This window comes from Panthera leo, chromosome B3, assembly GCF_018350215.1.
Source record: "Panthera leo isolate Ple1 chromosome B3, P.leo_Ple1_pat1.1, whole genome shotgun sequence".
NCBI classification, from domain to species: Eukaryota; Metazoa; Chordata; class Mammalia; order Carnivora; family Felidae; genus Panthera; species Panthera leo.
The window spans coordinates 17996883-18020731 of NC_056684.1; the positions used below are offsets into that span (position 1 = coordinate 17996883).

At 35.2% G+C, this 23849-nt stretch overlaps 1 protein-coding gene across 6 annotated transcripts in view; it reads left to right on the forward strand.

The window, feature by feature from the left end:
* MEF2A (myocyte enhancer factor 2A) overlaps positions 1-23849 on the forward strand; it is a 163138-nt gene that overhangs the window by 63171 nt on the left and 76118 nt on the right. For all 6 annotated transcript variants that reach the window (XM_042941138.1, XM_042941140.1, XM_042941135.1 and 3 more), the window contains one exon: positions 8877-9067. In XM_042941138.1, coding sequence (XP_042797072.1) covers positions 9014-9067 — 54 coding nt within the window. In that variant the 5' untranslated portion in view covers positions 8877-9013. The remainder of the gene's footprint in view (positions 1-8876; positions 9068-23849) is intronic.

The following is a 23849-nucleotide window of genomic DNA, read 5'->3' on the forward strand; positions in this document are numbered from 1 at the left end:
CAAATGATGATTTCTCTATTTAATTTTTTGAGTAACCACCATACTTTTCCACAGCAGTTGTACCATTTTACATTGTCAGAACAGTGCACAAAGTTTATCCACATTCATATTGGTTTTTGTTTTGATAATAGTTATACAAATAGGGTGAAGTGCTATGCCATTGTGGTTTTGATTTGCATTTGCCTAATGATTAATGATGAACGTCATTTCATGTGCTTATTAGGTATTTGTGTATCTTCTTTGGAGAAATGTCTGTTTAAGTCCTTTGCCTGTTTTTGTTGTTGAGTTTTAGCAGTTCTTTATATATTCTGGATATTAATCTCAGATAATGTGATATATAATTTTTTCCTTCCATTTTGTGGGTTGCTGTTTTACTCTGTTGTGACCTTTGACACTTTTTGACATTTGATCATGTATTCATGGATTTGTCTGGGCTCTTTATTCTGTTCTGTTGATCTATATGTCTTTATGCCAGTGCCATACTGTATTGATTAGTTTTACAGAAAATTTTGACATTAGAGAGTGTGAGTCCTCCAACTTGTTCTTCTTTTTCAAGATTAGTTTGGATATTAGGAGACCCTTGAAATTCCATATGAATTTTAGGGTGCCTTTTCATACTTCGGTAAAAAACATCATTGGGGTTTTGCATTGAATTTGTAGCTTACTTTGGGTAATATTGATATGTTAACAACATTAAGTCGTCCAATCTGTGAACATAGGGTGTATTTTTTATTTATTTCTGTAATTTCTTTTATCAGTGTTTTTTCATTTTGAGTATACAAGTCTCTTTCATGTTGACTAAGTTAATACCTGAGTTAAAAAAAAAATTTGTTGCCATTATATATGGAATTATTTTCTTTTTTCAGGCTGTTCATTGTTAATATAGAAATGCAACTTATTTTTCTGTGTTTATTTGTATCCTTTGATGGATTTGTATATTAGTTCAACAGTGTTGTGGAATTTTAAGGGGATTCTACATATAAGATCCTATCATTTGCAAACAAAGATACTTATTTCTTTTTCTTGTTTAATTGCTTTGGCTAGAACTTCCATTACATTGTTGAATCTGAGTTGTGAAATCAGTCATCCTCATTCTTGATCTTAGAGGAAAAGCTTTCAATCTTTCACCATTTGAACATTCTGTAAGCTGTGGTATTTTCCTATATGATTTTTATTATGTTGAGATAGTTTCCTTCAATTCCTAGTTGATTGTTTTTACCACAGAGGAGTAATGTATTTTGGCAAATGCTTCTTTTATATCAATTTAGATGGTCATGTGGTTTTTTCTTCATTTTCTTAATGTGGTTTATCACATTGATTTTAGTATGTTGAATCATCCTTGCATTCCAGGAATAAATCCCACTTTGTCATGGTGTATAATCCTTTTAACATGCTACTGAGTTTGGTTTGCTAGTATTTTCTTCAGTATTTTTGCATCAGTGTTCAAAAGGACTATTAATCTATTGTTTTCTTTTAGTGTCATTGTGTGGCTTTGATACAGGGCAATGCTTACCTCAGAATAAGTTAGGATGTGTTCTGTTCCCTTCAGTTTTTGGGAAGTGTTTGAGAAAGGTTGGTGGTAGTTCTTTAAAATGTTTGGTAGAACTCCCAGTGAAACCATTAAGTCGAGTACTTTTCTTTGGCAAGAGGTTTTTTGTTTTTTTTTTGTTTTTTTTTTTTTTTTTTTAATACTAATTCAGTCTCCTTACCAGTTACAGATGACTGTTCACCTTTCTGTTGGTTTTTTTTTTTTTAATGTTTGTTTATTTTGAGAGAGAGTGGAAGAGCGAGAATCCCAAGCAGGCTCTTTGCTGTTAGCTCAGAGCCTGATGTGTGGGGCTTGACCTCATGAACTGTGAGATCATGACCTGAACCTAAATCAAGAGTCGGATGCTTAACCAGTTGAGCCACCTAGGTGCCCCTGTGTAAGTCTTTTAGCTTTATTCTTCAAGGTAGTTTTGACTATTCTTTGTACTTTTGTATTTGCAAGTGAATTTTAGAATAATCATGTTAGTTTCTGCATATAATAAAAGAAAACCTGCTGGCATTTTGAGTAGGATTACATTGAATCTCTAGATTAATTTGGGGAGAATTGACATCTTTATGAAATCGAACCTTCTCAGAATCTGCAAAGATGAATTTGTCTGTTAGTGTATTTTAAATTTCAGGAATCAAGACACTTTTTGTTTTCTGTGTTTTGTTTTAGGTAACTGAAGTAATAGCATCTTTTGTTTTACTTAATTTTTTTTTGCCAGTGAGAGTGCTTCAGTATAGATGAGAATTTTAACTCTGAAGGAAAGAAAAGAGGAATTGCTGCAGCCATGACCTAAATAGGAAGGAAGGCAATGTATAATGGGATAGATGCCGATAGGTTGATAGTTATGATGGCAGGAATTTGAGGAGCTTCTCTTCTGGTTACTATTTTTTCCATCAGTAGAATAGGTAGCAAAGTCATCAGCTGAAAGTGAGGATGGGTGATGAGTGTTGGGAGTTGTGAGGAGAGAGAATATGGCATAAAATAACCAGAAAATTGGGAAATGGAAAATTGCTAAACTTAAAGTCAGATTAATTATCCTGGTTAGCATGGTGGTTTATTCTCAGCCATATTCAGCTTACATGGGAGCATGTAGTCAAGAGTGAGTTTTTCCAGGAAATGAGTGGAGGGAGGAGGGAGAGCAGGAGCCAAGGGAGTGGGAATAAGGGTATATGAAAATTTAACTGGATGAGGAGGGACATAAACTGGGCGAGGGACACTGAAAAGGTGGGAGGCGTAATAAATTGTAGGACCTAATGGTATCAAAAGATTGTTATAATTAGGTTATTAGGAGTGTTTGAGCTGGGAGTTTGAGAGGTAGTAGTTACAGAGTTGTATATGCTGGTTTAGTTTGGCATAATTTACTCTCAGATTTTGTTTGTTATTTGCATTAATCTTCATGTGATAAGTATAGGACATGTTAGGAAAAACAAGTTCGTATTTTTTAATCTAAGACTTTTGGGCCCAGATATGTATTGTTTCTTTTTTTTCCCTTTATTACTTTTTCCAGGGACTTACCAGTTTTATTGATCCCTCCAAAGAACTAACTTTTGGTTTTTTTGATCTCTGTTGTATGTTTTCTGTTTCATTACTTTATGCTCTTTTATTTCTTCATTTGTACTGTTTTGGAGTTTAATTTGTTCTTTTCGTAACTCTTTTGGATGGTTGATTAAAACACTAGTTTTTGGCTTTTCCTCCATATATGTATTCTAAAGCTACAAATTTCCCTCTTGTGTATGGTTGTAGCTGCATCCCCTAAATTTTGATAAGTCATTTTTTTAAGAGAATAGTTTTTTGTTTTTAATGTTTATTTATTTTTGAGAGAAAGACAGCATGAGTGGGAGAGAGGCAGAGAGAGAGGGAGACCAAGAATCCAAAGCAGGCTCCAGGCTCTAAGCTGTCAGCACAGAGCCTGATGCGGGGCTCAAACCCACAAGATCCGTGAGATCATGACCTGAGCTGAAGTTGGACGCTTAACTGACTGAGTCACCCAGGCGCCCCTGGTACATTTTTCATAACTCTTTTGGATTGTTGATTAAAACACTGGTTTTTGGCTTTTCTTCCATATATGTATTCTAAAGGTACAAATTTCCCTCTTATGCATGGTTGTAGATGCATCCCCTAAATTTTGATATGATGTAATTTTTTTAAGAGAATAATTTTTTTTTTTTTAATGTTTATTTATTTTTGAGAGAAAGAGCATGAGTGGGAGAGGCGCAGAGAGAGAGGAGACACAGAATCCGAAGTAGGCTCCTGGCTCTGAGCTGTCAGCACAGAGCCCGGAGCAGGGCTCAAACCCATGAACTTTGAGATCATGACCTGAGCCAAAGTCGGCTGCTTAACAAACTGAGCCACCCAGGTGCCCCTGATAAGATGTGGTTTTAATAGCATTCCATTCAAAGTATTTTCTAAGTTTGACTCATTTCTTCTTTGACCCATGGGGTTATTTGGAAGTTCACTGCTTCATTTCACAATGTAAGTGTTTTCAAATTATATTTTTATCAATTCATAGCTTAGTTCATTGGAGGTCAAAAAAACATGTCTGTCCTTTGAAACTTGTTAACAGTTTATGATCCAGATTTGGTTCACTTTTGGTAAATTTGTTTTGCACTTAAAAGGAATATATTTTCTGCTCTTTTTAGGGATAGTGTTCTATATGTCAGGTCGTTAATTGTAAAAGTTCGAATATTTTTCTGTTACTATTTCATCTGGTCTGTTCCTTGTTTTGGTGTGCTTGTTCCATCAGTTACTGAGAAAGCTGTGTTAAAATCAACTTGCTAGAATTGTGGACTTTACTTAGTTTCCTTGATATTGGCTGAAGTTTATTTAGAAAAAGTATGTTTTCACAGCTGCATAATTCAGTGTTTTAACAAACTTACATATGGGAAAAGTCAAAAATGAAATTTCAAATGCAGTTTGTAGAACATTAGAATCATATGTAGCCATTTTTGAAGCATGTGCTATCAACAGAGGGAATGTGCATCTCTGTTGCTGCTGGCAGTAAGAAAGAGGTTACAATATTAGAAGCCTTTGAACTGTTATCTGCCATATGTGTTTGTCTTTAATAAGTTTCTAATTGCTATTCATATTTGGCCCTTAATTTTGCTTAAATCTGTAGAAAGCACAAAAATGTTGAGACAGTGTTAAATTGTGGCAAAGGAAACAAAGCCAGTGAGAAAGCTATCTATCGCATATGAAGTCATGTATTTTACACCCTAACTATGATAATTACTATAGTAAATGGACATTTTCTCTATTTCAGTAAGTTTTAAAAGAGAAATGCTTGGGGATTATGAATTTATATGTAACATAAGTTTTCCTATTTAAGATATTGGAAAATAAGCTCCTGGTTAGGGTTTTGTGTAGAATATCTGATTTTCAGGAACAGATTCCTGACTTTAAGTGTTATTAGGTACATTCAAGTTTAAAATTGCTTTCTGGTGAATTGAACGTTTATTGTAATGAAGTCCTACTGTATCTCTATCCATGTATTTATTTTATGCATTAAAATCTGTGATAAAGTATAGCCACAAAACTTTGTTTTGATTTGTGTTCTACACAGTATATTGTTCTCCATGCTTTGACTTTCAGTCTTTCTATATCCTCATTTATTTAAGAGGTAATCATCTATAATCATCATATAATTGGGTTTTGTTTTTTTATATACAATTTGGATTATTAATTCATTTCCCCCCTCTATTAGTTTATTAGCTTGAGTGAACTTTTACTATTCTTGCAGTGGTTACCCCAGAGATTACCACATGCATCTTTGATTTAATGAAGTCTGAAAAGTAAATAAGTATGTTTTCTGTTTCCCAGTAAATGAAAGGATTCTGGAACACTTTTAACTTTGCTTACTATCCTTCCCAATTATGTGCTATTGTTCTTGTGTATTGTAATATTTAAAATTCTACAAAGTATTATTTTATTTAGTTATTATTCATTTAGAGGTACATATTCACCCTGTTCATTGTATGTATGTATATATGTATGTATGTATGTATGATGTATGTATGTATGTATGTATGTATTTACTTACTTACTTACTTACTTACTTACTTACTTAATTTTTGGTGCAATATCCAAGCTGTATCTGGGATCTTTTTTTCCTTGTACTTGAAGAAGTCCCTTCAGTGTTTTCTGATGTTAAATTTGTTGTTTCTGTTTGACTGATAATGTCTGTATTTTGCCTTTTTTTTTCCCTGAAGAGTATTTTTTGCCAGATCTGGAATTCTACTTTGACATTTCTCCCATTCCTGGCACTTTGAGAATATCATTCCACTGTATTGGGCTTCCATTACTTACATGAAAAAGTCAACTGTAAATCTTACTATTGCTTTTAAAGTTAATCTTTATTTTATTTTATTTTTTTGGCTACTTTTAAGGTCTCTCTGTCTGTGGCTGATCTTTCTTTGTGTGTGTCTCTCTTTCCCTCCACCCACCTTTTTTTCTCTGATATGCCTCAGTTGTGGTTTTCTTTGTATTTGTTTCGCTTGAGTGTTGTAGATCTTGGATGTCATTGGTAAGTTTTTAACTATATGTCTTTAAGTATTTCTTTCCCTTCTGGGACACTAATTACATGTATTTTGGATCCATGTTTTACTGTTTTTTCACACTTCTGTATTTCCCATTTTCATGCCCTTTTGGGCTTCAGTGTAGGTGTTTTCTTCTTTCCTATCTTCTGGATTATTGATTCTTTCTTCAGCTGTATTCTACCTATTGTTAAACTCATCAATTTTTTTATTTTCTGTCTTCAGTATTGTGCTTTTCAGTTCTATGTTTTCTATGCTTTTAGAATTGTATGGTAATATTCTTTTTTTTTAATTCGTTGAACACATTTACTTATTTTAAAGTTCTTTTCTCATAACACCATTATCTGGATCTACTATGGGTCTAATTGTACTGCCATTTTAAAATCTTAGTTTTCAGTCAGGTCTTAACTGGTTATTTTTTTACTTTTAGACATACAGAAATCATAAAATCATTTGAATTTCTCGATGATACTATCTTTTTTCCTGGTAAGATTTACTTTTGCTAACATCTTTTCAGAAGATTTAACTGGCATGAGGCTAAGCTAATCACACTACATAGCCCAGATCACCTTAATCTAATCAGTGAATGAGATGATCTGAAGTTATACTGCCCTTGTATGGCCTGGTCTATTTCTAGTTTACCTTTATACTGAGGGCATAGTCCTTTGGATCCCTCCAGAATCCTGGTGTGTTTACTGGGGCTATTACTTGGTAAGCCCTAAATCTGTTTTTGTATCCCACCCATAGATCTCTTGAAACCTCTGTTTAGCTTCTCAGCCTCTCAGTCAATGTTCTGAGAATCTGCAAATGACTAGAGGGATATATAGTCTGAAGTCTGGTCTTAACCTATTTCTTCCAGATCTCAACCCTTCAATTCTGCCTTAAAAGTTCTCCAGTGATTTTAAACAGATTAATTTTCTTCTTTTTTTCTCATTCTTAGAATAAGTTGGTTTGAGGTAACCTACTCAACCATTGTCAAAAGCTAAATGCTCAGATAATGCAGTGCTGCATATACCTTATCGGCATTAGTGTTGAAATGTAGGAGTATTTATGTTGCCTACTACACTGCAAGTTTTTGTAACGGTAATTGGATGCAGCTTGATCTGTTAGGGAACATGATTTGAATAAGCTGACTTTTATTGGTTTATATTACGGTCTTATGAGAAAACAAAAACATTCTACAGCACAGCTGCTTGTTTGGTTCCCACCAGTGACTTGCCATCCTTCAGTTTCTCTGTTTCCTGCTTCCTCTTGTCACGGGGCTTTTGCACATGCTATTCTCTCTGACTAGTGTGTACACTCTCATACTCAGGTTTGGGTATGAGGCACATTCTCAAGGAAGCCTTCCCTAACTTGTGAATTTAGGTCAGATAAATGAACTTCCACATTTTGATTTGTACAGATTCATTTATATATAGTTTGGTTAATGTCTGTTTTCCCCTACTAAACTGTGAAATCTGTGAGATCAGAAATCATGCCCCCCCCCCCACCTTTTTTTGGACCATTTTACCCTATGTGCCTAGTACAGTGTCAGGAAGTACATTTTTTTTGCAAGTACATGATCAATTAATAGGTTATCACTTGTTAATAGATGTTCAATCAATGTTTATGTGAATGGAGAAATGAGTATGAGGGAAGATATGTAAGAAATGCCATGCTTGTGGTAATAATGGTACTGATAAGAATTGAAAAACTCATGCTTTTGAGCAAAAGCCAGGTTTAATCAAACATGGATTTGCTGGACAGTACTATTGAAGTTTTATGGATATACATGCACAGTATTAAAAATACTTTAATAGAATTCCACTGAGCATTTATTATTGTGAATGTTTTAGCATTTGTCTTCCATGCCCTTGTAAATATTTTATTATGTAAGTTTTGGAAACATTAGGTTTTTGACAAAACTATTATTCAGAACATGACAGATTATATCATTGCTAGTCGTTCAATTACAGAGATAAATGGAATAAAAAAATCCTGTTCTTGAAGGATTCATAGTCTCAGAGGAAAATGGACTTGGAATTTGTCATACACATACCCACAAAGTAAGGTGCTATCGTTTACTCTATCAGGGGGAAATGAATCTTGACTGATTAGGAGGATTTTATTAAATGGCTAAAGGAACAGTATTTCATTTAAGTGGATATTATTATGAAATCGTATAGTGCCTTTGTGGGTTGACAGATAGTAATTTTGGTGGTGGCTAGGACAGTTTGCAAGAATAGTGTGTCAAGGTAGATTGGGGCTACCCAGATCATCCTTTGACATGGAGGCCATCAGAAACTTTCAGGGATTTTCTATAATGTTAAAGAGAGGTTCTGGAGCCAGAGTCCCTGAGTTCATATTCCAAGCTCTGCCCTTTACTGTGTGTGTGACTTTAGAAACATTACTGAGCATCTCTGTGCCTCAATATCCTTATTTATACAATGGAGATGATGATTGTAACTAAGAAGATTTCAGTTTGGATTGAATGAGTTAAGACATGGCAGGTACTTAGAAAAGTGCCTGGCACATAGAAAAATCCCAGTAAGCATTGGCTCTTGTTGTTGCTATTATTATATGCATTGAGAAAAACTTGAAGGTTATAATTGTACTCTTTTCAGCCAGAGCTAGAGGCACTAAAAGATTCAAGAGATATTTTAGGGGTAAAGTTAACAAAGCTTCAACTTAATTACCAATTTTATATAACCAGGAATTTCAACTAATAATGCTGCCATGTGCAGCATAGAAGCAGGTTTGAAATTTGTATAACATTTTCATGATTTGCAAACTTATAGAACTTAAATTTTCTAATTTGTGTTTTCTTTTAGATCTTATAGAAAATTTCAGCTGTAGCCCTTGGACTAGAAGCTGAAATAATAGAAGCTGTGTACGATGCATTAGGGTATTGAAGAAAATTAATTTTGAATTAAATATTTGGAATATAAGGAAGGAAAGGTGACTGAAAATGGGGCGGAAGAAAATACAAATCACACGCATAATGGATGAAAGGAACCGACAGGTAAATGAAAATTTTAACTTATTTATTTAATTGATGTGAATATTTTTTAAAAAGGATCATAAGGTAGATTGGTTTGAATTTTTCTTAAACTTAATTTCAAGTCTAAATATTTTTATTTCCAAACTAAATAAAAAAATTTAATAAACATTTTAGCTTGTCATGTGTCTTAAACTTTTTTTCCTTATTATAGAAATCATAGATGTTAATTATAGAAAACAGGGGAAAAAGAAGAAAAGCAAGATCACTGTAGTCCCACTGTTACTGTCAATTATGTAGATTTATCATAATATGTTTGTTTATGTATTGGTCATTATTATACATTATTACCTCTATTTTCATAATTAGGTAATACCTAAGTTAACTGTAGTTATCAGTGCATGTGTTTTGGTCAGTTAAATTTTCTGGTTAACCAAGAAATAAAATTCTTTTTCTAACTCATCACAAACATTTCTAAAGCTTTTATGTATTTATCTCAGTTTTAATTGATAAAACATACCAAACCTAATTTTCAGCACCAATGTCAATAAACTCTTACAAGTATTCAGGATAATTATAATAATACTGATATATGAAGTGAAGACCAGAAGTTGTAAGAGTTTAGAGCAGGGATTTGCAAACTATGGACCATGGTCTGGTTGGCTGTTTTGATAAATAAATCATTAGAACACTGCCATGTGCATTTGTTTACCTATTGTCTATGGCTGCTTTCACATTACAACGACATAATTGAGTAGGGGCCCTGGAGACTGCAATTGAGTAGGGGCCCTGGAGATTGTGGCCCATAGGCCTACAATCTTTACTCTCTGGCCTTTAAGAAAAAGTAGCCAAGCCCTTGGTTTAGAAAAAAGAAGGAAAATGGTTTCATAGAATATTGTAAATGAACTAGTATTCAGAGCATATGCAGGAGGGAGAGATGCTGTCTCTGGAAAGGTTACCTGTCCGGGGAAATGTCTAGAAAAGCTGGTTTCTGGAAGCTTACCAAAAAACAGAACCATATTAAAGATATGTTCTGCAAAGTCTGAGTAGTAATTCACTTGGTAATACAGTTATAATTGTAGACAAAACTCAGCTGAGCTGCTAGTAGAGAAGTTAGTGGAAGTGATTAGAGTTGCCTATAGACCAAATTAAAGCGAACCGTTGTTTCATCTAATGAAGATTCTTCAGGTAAAGGGTAAGGCTCACGCAGTATGATTCTTTATGAAGGTTGATAAAATAGGGAAGACTGATAAAATAACCATTCCATCATTCCAAAGGGATGTTTCTAAGCAAGGTTGCAAGTAAATGTCCCTTCATAAACTTGAAGATTGTGACCTGTAGATGAGGCACATCTCTACACCTTATATTGTGTGTGAAACACACACAATGTTTAATATGTAAAATATGATTATTAGGGAATAACATAAAAGCAGAAACTGGCAAAGCACATAACATTCCTTAGACTCTCTTTATCCCTTAGAGAGTCGTGTTTAAATTCAGCATAGGTACACTGGATCTACCAGTGGAAAAGACCCCATTTAGAGGAATATGATGAATAGGAAAAGGGGAGCGAGGATTATGTAAGTAACGGTGTAAAGAATTTGTTAATTAAGGAAATGATCTTGTTTAAAAGATGGAGGCTGCCACTATAACTCAGCAACTACAGTTTGCCTATTAATATGTTGAATTTACCTGCTAGGTCATCTTCTTGCCAAGCTGCCAAATGGGGCAAGGGTGTCTGAATGTTTTAGATGATTTTGGCCAAGAATGCAGAAAAGAAACAGAATAGGTAGTTGGGCAATTGATTTTTCAGATTTGATTAGGCATAGACATAATTTATCATTTTGAATTTGTGTATTCTGAGTTAAAAGTTTCATTATTCCTGCATTAAAATGGGAAAAACGTTTCTGTGCAGAATTTATGTCAGTTATTCATCCACATTTGAATACCTACTGATTCTGGGAGAGACTGTGTTAAGCACTGGGAACTCATTAAAAATATATAGGCAACACAGAAGATTTAACTATATGGCAAACAGAAGGTAAGCTTAGGTGATGGGAGAGTTTATGGAAGGAAGCACCAGCCTCTGGTTGGGGTAGTTCAGGGAGCAGTACAGAAGGAGGTATAGCATATACAGGTTTTAATGATTGGATTTTTTGAGCTAGTAAGATAAAATCACACTTCAAGTCTTTAGAACAGTGAATGAAAAATCTCGGTGGTGACACTATCATGCACTTAAAGAGCTGCTTCACTTCACTTCCACTTGGAAGCTTTCATTCACTTCACTTCCATTTGGGAGTTTCTGGTGAAACCTTGTGTTTGTCCTTCTTGGTGTAATACACTTCTATTTAACAAGTAAACTTTGTATTAAAGTATAAAGAAAAGAACACAAGTCCTAAGTGTGGCTGAGTGAATTATTGCAAAAAGTACATGGCCATGTAGCCAGCATATCCCAGTGCACCACCACCACAGAAACTCTGTCATGTCTTCCCAAGTCATTACCTCTCTGCCCCACTAACCTAACTTCTGACACATAGATTTATTATGCCTGTTGAGTTTATGTGAGCAGCATGTGTTCCTTTGTGCAACATCATGTTTGTGAAATTAATGTTAATGTTGCATGTCATGTAGATATATTTGGTACATTTTCATTAACAAATAATATTCCATTGTGTGGATAGACCACAACCTATATTCTTATTTTTTCTATTGTAAATGGACTTTGGGGTTGTTTTCTATTTTGAGACTATTATAAAGAGTGCTCTTTTGATTAGTCTTATGTGTGTCTTTGGTACACATGAACATTTGGGTATATTCCGAGGTGTACAGGTTAAGTCAGAGTATACCTGTGATCAGCTCTAATAGCAAGAGTTTTCTAAAGTGATTGTGCTGATTTATAATTTACACTAACGGTGTGTGAAAGTTTCAGCTGCTCTAAATCTTCACCAATACTAGTTTTTATCCCTTTCCTTTTAGCTATTATGGTAGGTGAGCAAAAGTAACATTTTAATTTTAAGTTTCTGTGATTTTTGATGAAGTTGATCACTTTTTCATATGTTTTATGAAAAGATGTTTACTGTTTACTTCATTTTTTCCCCCTAGTGGGCTACCTGACTATATTTTTCTTATTAATTAGTATACATTCTGTGTATAATATGATGTGAGCATTTTGTTCATTATGTACATTACAAGTAACTTCTCTCATACCATGGCTTGCCTTTTCACTTTTTCATTTTTCTTTTAATGTTGTCCAGTTTGCCTTCCTTTTTTTCCTTTATGGTTAATGCTGTTTGTGTTATGTTGAAGAAATATTTACTTATCACAAGGGCATGGTGATTTTCTTCCTATGCTTTTTTCTGTTTTTTACCTTTCATGTTTTGGATCTGTTACCCATTTGGAATTTATTTTTGTGTGTGATTTGAGGTTTGGGGGTCGAGATTTGTTTTCCTGATGGATATTCAGCTGACCCAGTACAGTTTATTGCAAAAACCATCTTTTCTTCGCTGCTTGCCTTTGTCATGAATCAAGTAATCATACACATGTGGGGCTGTTTCTTTGGAGAAATATCTATTTAAATCCTTTGCCCAATTTTGCTTTTTATGGAGTTATATCATCTTCGTTCTGAAAAGCTGTTTTCATTGGTTATAGATTTCTAGGTGGACAGTTAATAGTCTCTTGATATTTTAAAGCAACTGTCTTTTAACTTCTATCACTTAAATCAATTTCTTTGGAGAGACCAGCTTTCAGTAATCAACCTCCCCCCCCCCCCCCCCGACTTTTTTCAAGATAATGCATTTTCCGCCCTCTGGTTACTTTTAAGATTTTTACTTTTTCGTGGGTAGTAAATTTTTTATTGTGCTGTCTTCAAATATTTTTTGTGCTGGATTCTTACCTCCTCTGGGATTCCAGTTACATGTAACTTAGTCCTTTTGACTATGTCTCATATATTTCTTACGCTTTTTTTCTCCTAGAATTCTTACTTTTTCTCTGTCCTTCCCCGAGTGTCTTGTAGTGAATGGCCTGTTTTGTAGTAACCTGTTTTCTGTGCTCTAGTAATCTTTTACTTAGTTTTTTTAAAAATCAGCTATTAAAACACCTAGTAACAATTTCTAGTATTATGTTTTCAATTATAGAATTTCTTTTTGTTTTTCTTTTTACAGATTTCAGGTCTCTGGTGAAATGGCCCATCTTTTCATGTATTTTATCCAGTTTCCACTATTTTTTGGAAAATACTAATCATAGAGTTTTTTTGTCTGCGAATTCTTATATCTGGATTACCTGTAGCGTCATATGTGATCCCCTTTTCTCTTTGTTTTCAAATATATGGTCATTTTTTCTGACATGTCTTAATGGTTTTTTATGAGCTATTAGATACTGTATATGAAAGATATAGATATTCATTATTATGGTACTTTCCTGCAGAAATGATTTAACCTTCCCTCTTACAATTGAAATTAGGTACTGAGTATCTTAGACCAACTAGAGATTGACCTGAGTGGAAGCTAGGCTGCAGTTTTGATGAAGCTTTTGGTTGCCCTTAAAGGAGGCTACTTTTGGGAGTAGTCTTTCAAAGCTTTCAACATTGATACCAGTGTGTTCTTGGGGCCCAGTCCTTGGAGCATTTCTTAAATTTCTTGTTTTCTCAGCATTGGAAGATTACAGAAAACTCCAGTCTACTTTTTTGAGGCTTTCTGCTTTTCTTTTTAACCTCCTACCCCATGCAGCCTCAGAGTGACCACCTCAGCTTCTACTCCTCCCTTCTCACTAGTTTATTGACCCCTGGAGTCTTCAGTTTTGTGTTTTCAAAACCTAGGACAAAAGCTCTGTATCCGAGCTCTGTATCCACTGTGCAAACAAAGGCTGAAAGCTTAGTTGCCCTGTACCCAGCATGTGTAAAGGCCGGTAGGGGAAAAGCTGCCGCAGAACACTGTTTTACATCAGGCAGGTTCTCACCCCTCTAGAATCTTGGCATCGTAAATCCTTCTTCCTTCAGCAGCTTTCCAGGGTCTTTAAACAGATCTCTTTCGTGTTTTATTTTGTTTATCTGGTGGATCTCAGTGAGTTTTGGTCTTCTACCAGTTGCTCCATCTTACCTAAAAGCGGATTTGTCCATTTCTTTCTGTATTTTATTAGTTTAATATGTACTGTTTTATATATTTTGAGACATTTCATTAGGCTCATACATATTTAGAATTGTTCTACCTTCTTGGCCAATTTTTCAGTATATTCTCAATATATTCTCTATGGTCAACGTTTCAATATATTCTCTATTCTCAGTGAGGCATGCTCATCTTAAATCTACGTTGTTTTACGTTAATATAGCTACACCTTTCTTTTAGCTAATATTTTCTTGATATGGTCTAGTTCTCTGCATTTGCTTTCAGCCTTACTGTGTCCTTATGCTTTATCTATATATTTTATAAGTAGCATATGGCTGGATTCTTTTAAATCTAGTCTGATCATATTTCTTGACTTGCCAGTGTACTTGGATTTTATTCTTTGGTATTGTTTGTATATGTAGACTATTTTATACCATCTTAACTGACTTTAATTTGTCAGAGGGCCTCAGGCATCAAAAATGTCACCATCATATCACTCCTTGTATCCTTCAAGAACTCCTCAGATTACAGCTTTACACTGAGTCCCCCAAGGAACAGAACATTGGAAGAAGATCTACTTTCTCTAGATGGAAATCTACGAACCCTGCAGGTTTTGATTAAGAATGGTTGGGAAATCAGTGCCAAAGGTTAGTCCATTCCTGCCCGTGTTTTTTTGACTCTCCTCTTAAACAGTGCTTCTGTGATGCTCTGATGTTACTCCAGAGGACATTTGTTTGCACCAGCACTGCTGCCAATCCCTGTTATGAAGTGGCAGGCATTGAGTGTCCCAGGAACGAAGAGGAGAGGCACAAGGCTGAACCACAGCTGTTCTTTTTAAAATTTGTCTTCTTATAACCCTACCGGGGGTTTCTTATTCAGGGTACTGGCCTCCACACATGACATTCCTGCACCGCCCCCCCCCGCCCCCAGCCACCAAGTACATATTCCAGCATAATATGGGGTTTCTGACACTTTTCTCCACTATTCCTTACGATTCATAATACTTTTAGTTCCACTGGGTTAATTCCGAGGGAGGTAGATCCTGTATCAACGTGTTCTCAGAAATCTGAATTGGCAATTTTTTATATTGTTGAAATTAGTAGTTGTATTCTGTTCTGTAATCCTAATTTCCACAGTTATTTAATTGTAGTTCTAAATAGAAAGGATTCATTGATTATCACTGGTCCTTTACTGTGGCTTTTGCATTTTTTGTTGTTTTAATCTGTTTCCTGGTTTATGGATTCATTTAGAGAATTTTTTAGCACCACTCAGTGCCATGTGGCATTTTAGAAGCTGAGTATGCAGCATTGAACAAAACTGAAAAAAATCCAGTGTCTTTCAATTCATATTTTACTTAGATGACTGGACTTTTTCAGCAAGTAGTTCTATTTTGTTTTTTCTTCCAAGAAGAGCTTATGGGTGCTATACTTCCTGAGTACTTTTATGTTGAGAGTGTTTGTTGCTTTATACTTGAAATATGACTTGGGTAGGTATAATGAATTCTAGGACCTCATTGCTTTTCCCTAGAACATTGCAGAGATGATTTCAAGGTATTCAGCTTTGAGCTTTGCCAGTATCAGACTGAGTATGTATTTCTCTTCTCCTAACAAGTGACTTGACATTAACTTAACCAAAATATGCCATGAGTTTTGATTATTTATCGTTTGTGTGTGCATGGAAATTATGTGCCTTTTCAATATTTTGGTTGTTTTGTTTTCTTTCATTTGGTATGGCTATACTTTTTTCTGTTTTGTTTTTTTGGAGAGAGCTCAGGAGCTAGAAGAGGCAGGGGGAGAGGGTGGTGTGGAGAGGGAGGGAGAGTATATATCTTAAGCAGGCACCACGTTCAGTGAGGAGCCTCATGTGGGGCTTAATCCTATGACCCTGGGATCATGACCTCAGCCAGAACCAAGAGTCAGATGCTTAATAGACTAATCCATCCAGTAGTGAATCACTACAGTGTAGTGATTCACCAGTTCCGTATATTACTCAGTACTCATCAAGAAAAGTGTACTCTATCTTTTTTTTAATTTTTTTTATTTTTTTTAATGTTTATTTTTGAGGAGAGAGAGACAGAGTGTGAGCATAGGAGGGGTAGAGAGAGAAGGAGACACAGGATCTGAAGCAGGCTCCAGGCTCTGAGCTGTCGGCACAGAGCCTGATGTGGGGCTCGACCTACAAACCGTGAGATCATGACCTGAGCCAAAGTTGGACGCTTAACCGACTGAGCCACCCAGGTGCTCCAAAGGGTACTCTTATCTTAATCCCTTTCACCTGTTTCACTCATTCCGTGCCCCCCCAGCCCCCCACCTCCCCGCTGGTGACCATCTGTTCTCTATAGTTAAGAGCCTGCTTTTTGGTTTGTTCTCTTTTTTCCTTTTTTTTTTTTTTTTTTTTTTTGTTGTTGTTGTTGTTGTTGTTGTTAAATTTTTTCTTTGTTAAATTCTACATGTGAATGAAATCATATGGTATTTGTCTTTCCCTGACTGGCTTATTTCGTTTAGAAATATACTTTCTAGATCCATCCACGTTGTTGCAAATGGCCAGATTTCATTCTTTTTTCATGGCAGAATAATATTCCATTGTATACATATACCAAACCTTCTTTATCCATTCATCAATCACTTGGGCTGCTTCCATAGTTTGTAAATATTGCTGCAGTAAACATAGGAGTGCATATATCCCTTCCCCTTTGAATTAGTGTTTTTGTATTCTTTGGGTAAATACACCAATAGTGTGATTACTGGATTTTAGGGTAGTTCTGTTTTTAGTTTTCTGAGGACCCTCCATACTGTCTTCCACAGTGACTGCACCAGTTTGTATTCCCACCAAGAGTGCATGAGGGTTCTTTATTTCCCCCCATGTTCTTGCCAATGCTTATTGTTTCTTGCATTTTTTATTTTAGCCATTTTGATATCTGTGAGGTGATTATCTTATGGTGATTTTGATTTGCATTTCCCTGATGATGAGTGATGTTGAGCATCTTTTCACGTGTCTGTTGGCCATCTGAATGTGTTCTTTGGAGAAATGTTTGTTCATGTCTTTCGCCTATTTTTTAATTGGAGTATTTGTTTTTTGGGTGTTGAGTTGCAAAAGTTCTTTGTATATTTTGGATATTAACCCTTTATCGGATATGTCATTTGCAAATATCTCCTCCCATTTGGTAGGTTGTCTTTTTGTTTTGTCAGTTGCTTCCTTTGCTATGCAGAAAGTTTTTATTTCTTCCAATAGTCCCAATATTTATTTCTCCCAATATGTCCCAATAGTTTATTTTTGCTTTTATTTCTCTTGCCTCAGGAGACATATTTAGAAGGATGTTGCTATGACCAATGTCAGAGAAAGGCACATGCAAAAGAATGAAACTGGACCACTTTCTTAGACCATACACACACAAAAAAACTCAAAATGGATTAAGGACCTAAATGTGAGATGTGAAACCATAAAAATCCTAGAAGAGAGCACAGGCAGTAATTTCTCTAACATGGTTTTATTTTTTTTTATTTTTTTTATTTTTTTTTTCAACGGTTTTTATTTATTTTTGGGACAGAGAGAGACAGAGCATGAACGGGGGAGGGGCAGAGAGAGAGGGAGACACAGAATCGGAAACAGGCTCCAGGCTCTGAGCCATCAGCCCAGAGCCTGACGCGGGGCTCGAACTCACGGACCGCGAGATCGTGACCTGGCTGAAGTCGGACGCTTAACCGACTGCGCCACCCAGGCGCCCCATAACATGGTTTTATTTTTAAACAAATATTTTTTCTTTTCCAATTGTTCTGTGCTTTTTTAGTGTTTATTATCTGTTGACCATATCCAACATCTTTATTCATTTTAATGTTTTATTTCTGTTTCAATTTTTTAAATTTCCTTACTGTGGTTTTTATCTGTCATGATTTTTTTTCCCCTGATTCTTTTCTGAGTGATACTGGCTTACTTTTTAGGTCATTATGCTATGCAATGATATTAGGTACAAACTAGCAAAGGAGACTTCTCTCTCTCTCTTTTTTTTTTTTTTTTTTTTTTGGTTTTACATCCCCTAATATTCTGTACTTAAAACAGGGTCTTTATTGGTTTTCTTCCCCCACTTCTTTCAAGATCTTACCTCACTTTTGAATCTTACAGCACTAATCAAAGGATCTTTGGCTAGACCTTCACAGGGCTGTGACATTGTTACTTTTGTGAAGAATTTCATTTGTATTTAAATTTCTCCAGTTTGGCAGATAAAAATTTATGCTTTGGAGGCCTTACTTTTTCCTTAAAGAAAACCCATAGTTGGTTGGTCGGTCATTCATTCATTCATTTATGTTTTTAGTGACTTAAAAGAGGAGTAAACATGGTTTCATTCTTCCATTTCGAATTGAAAATAAATATTTCTCTTGAACTTAAAATAACAAATTTGTCTTTTTAATGAAATTTCGATCTTCAGCTTAAAAATAGTACTTGTCTTGGAATAATAAATTGAATATTAAATTGTAATTAGGTAGTCTGTATTCTTTAAGTAGCTGAATTTTAGGTTATGTTACCTGCTTCATGTGAAATTTATGAGCTGAAATGTAGCTGTATTGCCACATTACTAATTAACAGTATACTTATTAGGAGACTGATACTCACTTTTAGATGTGTTGTAAAGCTGAATTGAGAAGGAAAATCCCTGCATGACAACCAAAAACTTGTAACTGCAAACTCTAAAGTAGGGGCAAAATATATTTTCTTGCTTTGTATCTTGTTATTTTGGTATAATCTAATCTCCTAGGCAGAATGGTTTTACCTTAAAAAGTAATCAGTATCCTTTCCTTCTTTTTCCTGTTTTCTCCCACTGAATTCCATTTGCTTTTTGTTAGCTCCCAAAATCTATTTGTAAAAACAAATATTTCAATAGATGTTGAGATTTTTTTTATCCAACTTGTAATTTGTGTTTCATGCTGAGAATTTGAAAATATCAAATGTAGGCCAGTATTCAAAAATAGTTCATAAAAATTATTTTGGATATGTGGTACAACTTTCATATAAATAAGTACCACACAGGCTGGATTGTTTTGGCTAATTAAATTTTCTAGTCAAATGAAAGTTTTAATAAAAAAAACTTTCAGGGCGCCTGGGTGGCTCAGTCTGTTGAACTCAGGTTAGACTTGGCTCAGGTCATGATCTCATGGTTCATGGGTTTGGGCCCTGTGTTGGGTTCTGTGCTGACATCTCAGAGCCTGGGGCCTGCCTCATAGTCTGTGTCTCCCTTTCTCTCTGCCCCTCTCTCACTCATGCTCTCTCAAAAATGAATAAACGTTAAAAAAAATTCAAATTAAAAGAAACTTTTTCTCAACCCTGATTTCAGTCAGCTCACTAGCAAACAGGATATTTCTGTGGTTATGTCGTATGTGGTGCTTTGTGCTTTTGTATACTGAAAAACACAAAGGAAATAGAAGGTTTTAAGAATTTTAAGGAGATTAGATCTCTATAAAATTAGGGAGAGTAAAGTAGTTAAATACTAAGATGTGTAGATAGAAAATTCATTTGATGTTCCCAAAAGGAAGAAAACAGACACCTTGCCTAAATTTAATGAAAACTTTTATACTACATTTAAATTTTTTCATGCTACATAGGAAATGAAATTTATTGAAAAATAAGGAACATCTTTGAATTGTACAGTGAAATGCATTTTCATTGTTGCTTCTCTTTTACACGTATACATTATAGCTGTAATGTAATAGTGTAGTCAATTAATTTTATGCCTGTGAAAAAAGTTTGTGGTGGAAACAATTACTTTCCATTGTGTTAGAGATCCTCAGCTTCTTCACTAGCTGTTGTAATGATTGATTCTAAGTCTAGATCAATGATTAGACAAAGTTCATAGGACAAAAAGCATATCATAGGTATTGATGAAGAGAGAAAATTGTTTCACAATTCTAAAGACTATTTAAAGGTACCCTTATGGACTTTTATTTTTTTTTACCCATTTTTAAAATAAACTTTTTTTAGAGCAATTTTAGATTTACAGAAAAATTGAACAGAAAGTAGAGAGTTTGCATATACTTTGTGTTCCCGCAAGTATACAGCCTCGTCCCCTCCCCGCCCTCAGCATCCCACACCAGTGTATGGTACATTTGTTAAATCGTTAAACCTTCACTGACACACCATCATTGCCCAAGATCCATGGGTTTAACTTCAAGATTCACTCTTGGTGTTGTACACTCTTGTATGGTCTGTGGGGTTTTGATGAATGTATAATGGCATGCATCCACCATTATAATATCATACAGAATAGTTTCACTGTTCTAAAAATCTTCTACAGAACTCAACATGTTCATCCCTTCTTCCTGCTAACCCCTGAAAACTACTCATCTCTTTATTGACCATAGTTTTGCCTTTTCCAGAATTTCATATAGTTGAAATCATGTGGTATGTAGTCTTTTCAAATTGTCTTCTTCCATTAGTAATGATACATTTAAGGTTCCTGTGTGTCATTTCTTGGCTTGATTCTAAGGACTGAATAATATTCCATTGTCTAGATGTACCACAGTTTGTTAATCCATTCATCTAATGAAGGACATTTTGGTTGCTTCCACCTTTTTACAATTACGAATTAAAAGTTGCTATAAACATCCATTTGTAGGTTTTCATATGGGCAGAAGTTTTTCAACTTATTTGGGTAAATACCAGAGTGAGATTTTTGGGTTGTATGGTAAGAGTATGTTTAGTTGTGTAAGAAACTGGCAGTCTGTTCTCCAAAGTGGCTGTACCATTTTGTTTTCCCACCATCAGTGACTGAGTGTTCCTATTTTTCCACATCTTTGCCAGAGTTTAGTGTTGTTGGTGTTTTTGTTTTTGTTTTTGTTTTAATTTTTTTTTTTAACATTTATTCATTTTTGAGACAGAGAGAGACAGAGCATGAACGGGGGAAGGTCAGAGAGAGAGGGAGACACAGAATCCGAAACAGGCTCCAGGCTCTGAGCTGTCAGCACAGAGCCCGACGCGGGGCTTGAACTCACAGACCGCGAGATCGTGACCTGAGCCGAAGTCGGACGTCCAACCGACTGAGCCACCCAGGCGCCCCATTGTTGGTGTTCTTGATTATCAGCATTTTAGTAAGGCATGTTGTAGTATCTCATTGTTAAATTTGCAGTTCCTTAATGCCATGTGATATTGAGCATCTTTTCATATGCTTTTATACCATCTGTATGATCCTTTTCATTTAGGTATCTATTCATGTCTTTTGCTCATTTTTAAATTGGGTTATTTAAAAAAAATTTTTTTTTAACGTTTATTCAGTTTTGAGAGACAGAGACAGAGCACAAGTGGGGGAGGGGCAGAGAAAGAGGAAGGCACAGAATATGAAGCAGGCTCAGGCTCTGAGCTATCAGCACAGAACCCAACAGGGGCTTGAACTCCAGAACAGCAAGATCATGACTTGAGCTAAAGTTGGCTGCTTAACCAACTGAGCCATCCAGGCACCCCTAAATTGGGTTGTTTTTAAATGTTGAACCAGCCATGGGACGCCTGGGTGGCGCAGTCGGTTGAGCGTCCGACTTCGGCCAGGTCACGATCTTGCGGTCCGTGAGTTCGAGCCCCGCGTCGGGCTCTGGGCTGATGGCTCGGAGCCTGGAGCCTGTTTCCGGTTCTGTGTCTCCCTCTCTCTCTGCCCCTCCCCCATTCATGCTCTGTCTCTCTCTGTCCCAAAAAAAAAAAAAAAAAACGTTGAAAAAAATAAATAAATGTTGAACCAGCCATGTATACCTGGGCTAAATCCCACATGGATGTGATATATAGTTACATTCTATTTGTTAATATTTTGTGGAGTGTTTTTACATCTGTGGTTCATAAGAGCTGTTGGCCTGTAGTTTTATTTTCTTGTAATGTCTGTCTGTTTTGGTATTAGAGTAGTCTTGGCCTCATAGAATAGGTTAGGAAGTGTTCCCTCTGCTTCTGTCTTCTGGAAGAGATTGTAAAGTATTGGTATGATTCCTTAAATGTTTAGTAGAATTCACCAGTGAATCCAGCTTAGCCTGACTAGAGGCTTATCAATTCTATTAATTTCTCCCCCACCCCTCTGCCAAAGAATCATGGTTAGATTTTGTTGATTTTTTTCCCCTCTTGATTTATTTTCAAGTTAATTGATTTCTGCTCCAATTTTTATTATTTCTTTTGCTTTCTTTGGATTTAATTTACTCGCTTTTCTAATTTCTTAAGGTGGTAGCTTACATTATTGATTTTAGATCTTTCTTCTTTCATAGTTTATGGATCTAATACTAAGAATTTCCCTCTAAGCACTGCTTTCACTGCATCCCAAAACTTAAGTTGTATTTTCATTTTCATTTACTTCAAAATAGCTTTTAATTTCTCTTGAGATTTCTTCTTTGACCTATGTGTTATTTAAAATTACGCTGCTTAATCTGTAAGTATTTGGGGATTTTCCAGCCAGCTTTTGGTTACTGATTTGTTATTTCATTGTCATCTGAGAATATATAACGTGTGATTTCTATTCTTGTAACTTTGTTAAGGTGTTTTATGGCCCACAATGTGGTCTATCTTAGTGAATATTCCATGTGAGTTTGAGAGTAATTATATTGTTATTGGATGAAGTTGATGTCCATTATATTCAATTGATTGATGATGCTGTTGAGTTCAGTTATGTCCTTACTGATTTTCTGTCTGTTGGAACTGATATCCAACATTTCTGATAGTGATGTGTTGAAGTTTCCTCCTATGATACTAAATTTATATTTCCTTGAAGTTTTATCATTTTGCCTCATATATCCTGATGCTTTGTTGTTAGGATTGTATGCTTTAAGGATTGTTTTGTTTTCTGGAGAATTGACTCCTTTATCATTGGTTAGCCTTTATTTATTTTTGATAATTTCCCTTGTTCTGAGATCTGCTCTGATGGAAATTAGTGTAGCTGTTAGTTTTGATTGGTACTAGCAAAGTATATTTTCCTTTATTTTTAATCTATATATGTCTTTTATTGAAAGTGGGTTTTTTTGTAGACAGCATGTAATTACTGTTTTTTATACATTGACAATCTGTTTTTTAGCTGGTGTATTTAGACCATTGACTTTTAAAGTGATTGTTGATGTAGTTGGATTAATAACTACCACATATGTGTTCTACTAGTTGACTTTGCTCTTTGTTCCTATTTTGTTTACACTCTTTGCTTTTTGTTTTGGGGTTTTTTTTCGTTTGTTTTTTTGTTTGTTTTTTGTTTTTTTTGTTATTTTTGTTATTTTTTTTTTTTTTTTTTTGAGAGAGAGAGAGCATGAGCGAATAGGGGAGGGCAGAGGGAGAGGGAGAAAGAGAACCTTAAGTAGGCTCCATGCCCAGTACAGAGAGGCCTGACTCAAGGCTCAGTCTCACATGAGGTTATGACCTAAGCTGAAACCAAGAGGTGGACACTTAACCAACTGAGCCACCCAGGCACCCCTTTGTGGTTTTAATTAAGTATTTTATAAGCTTCCATTTTGCTTTCTTTGAACTTAGCAAATCAGTTATACTTTTCTTTCTTTCTTTTTTTTTTTTTTTTTTTTTTTTTTGGTAGTTGCCCTAGAGTTTGCAATATAAATTTGCAACTAATCCAAATCTACTTCAGGTTAACACTTCACAGGTATAGCTTCACATGTGGGTCGTACAATGACCTTATAATAACAAGTATTCCTAATTCCTCCTTTCCATTCCTTATGTCATTGCTATAATTCATTCCACAATAATCATCTAATACGTTG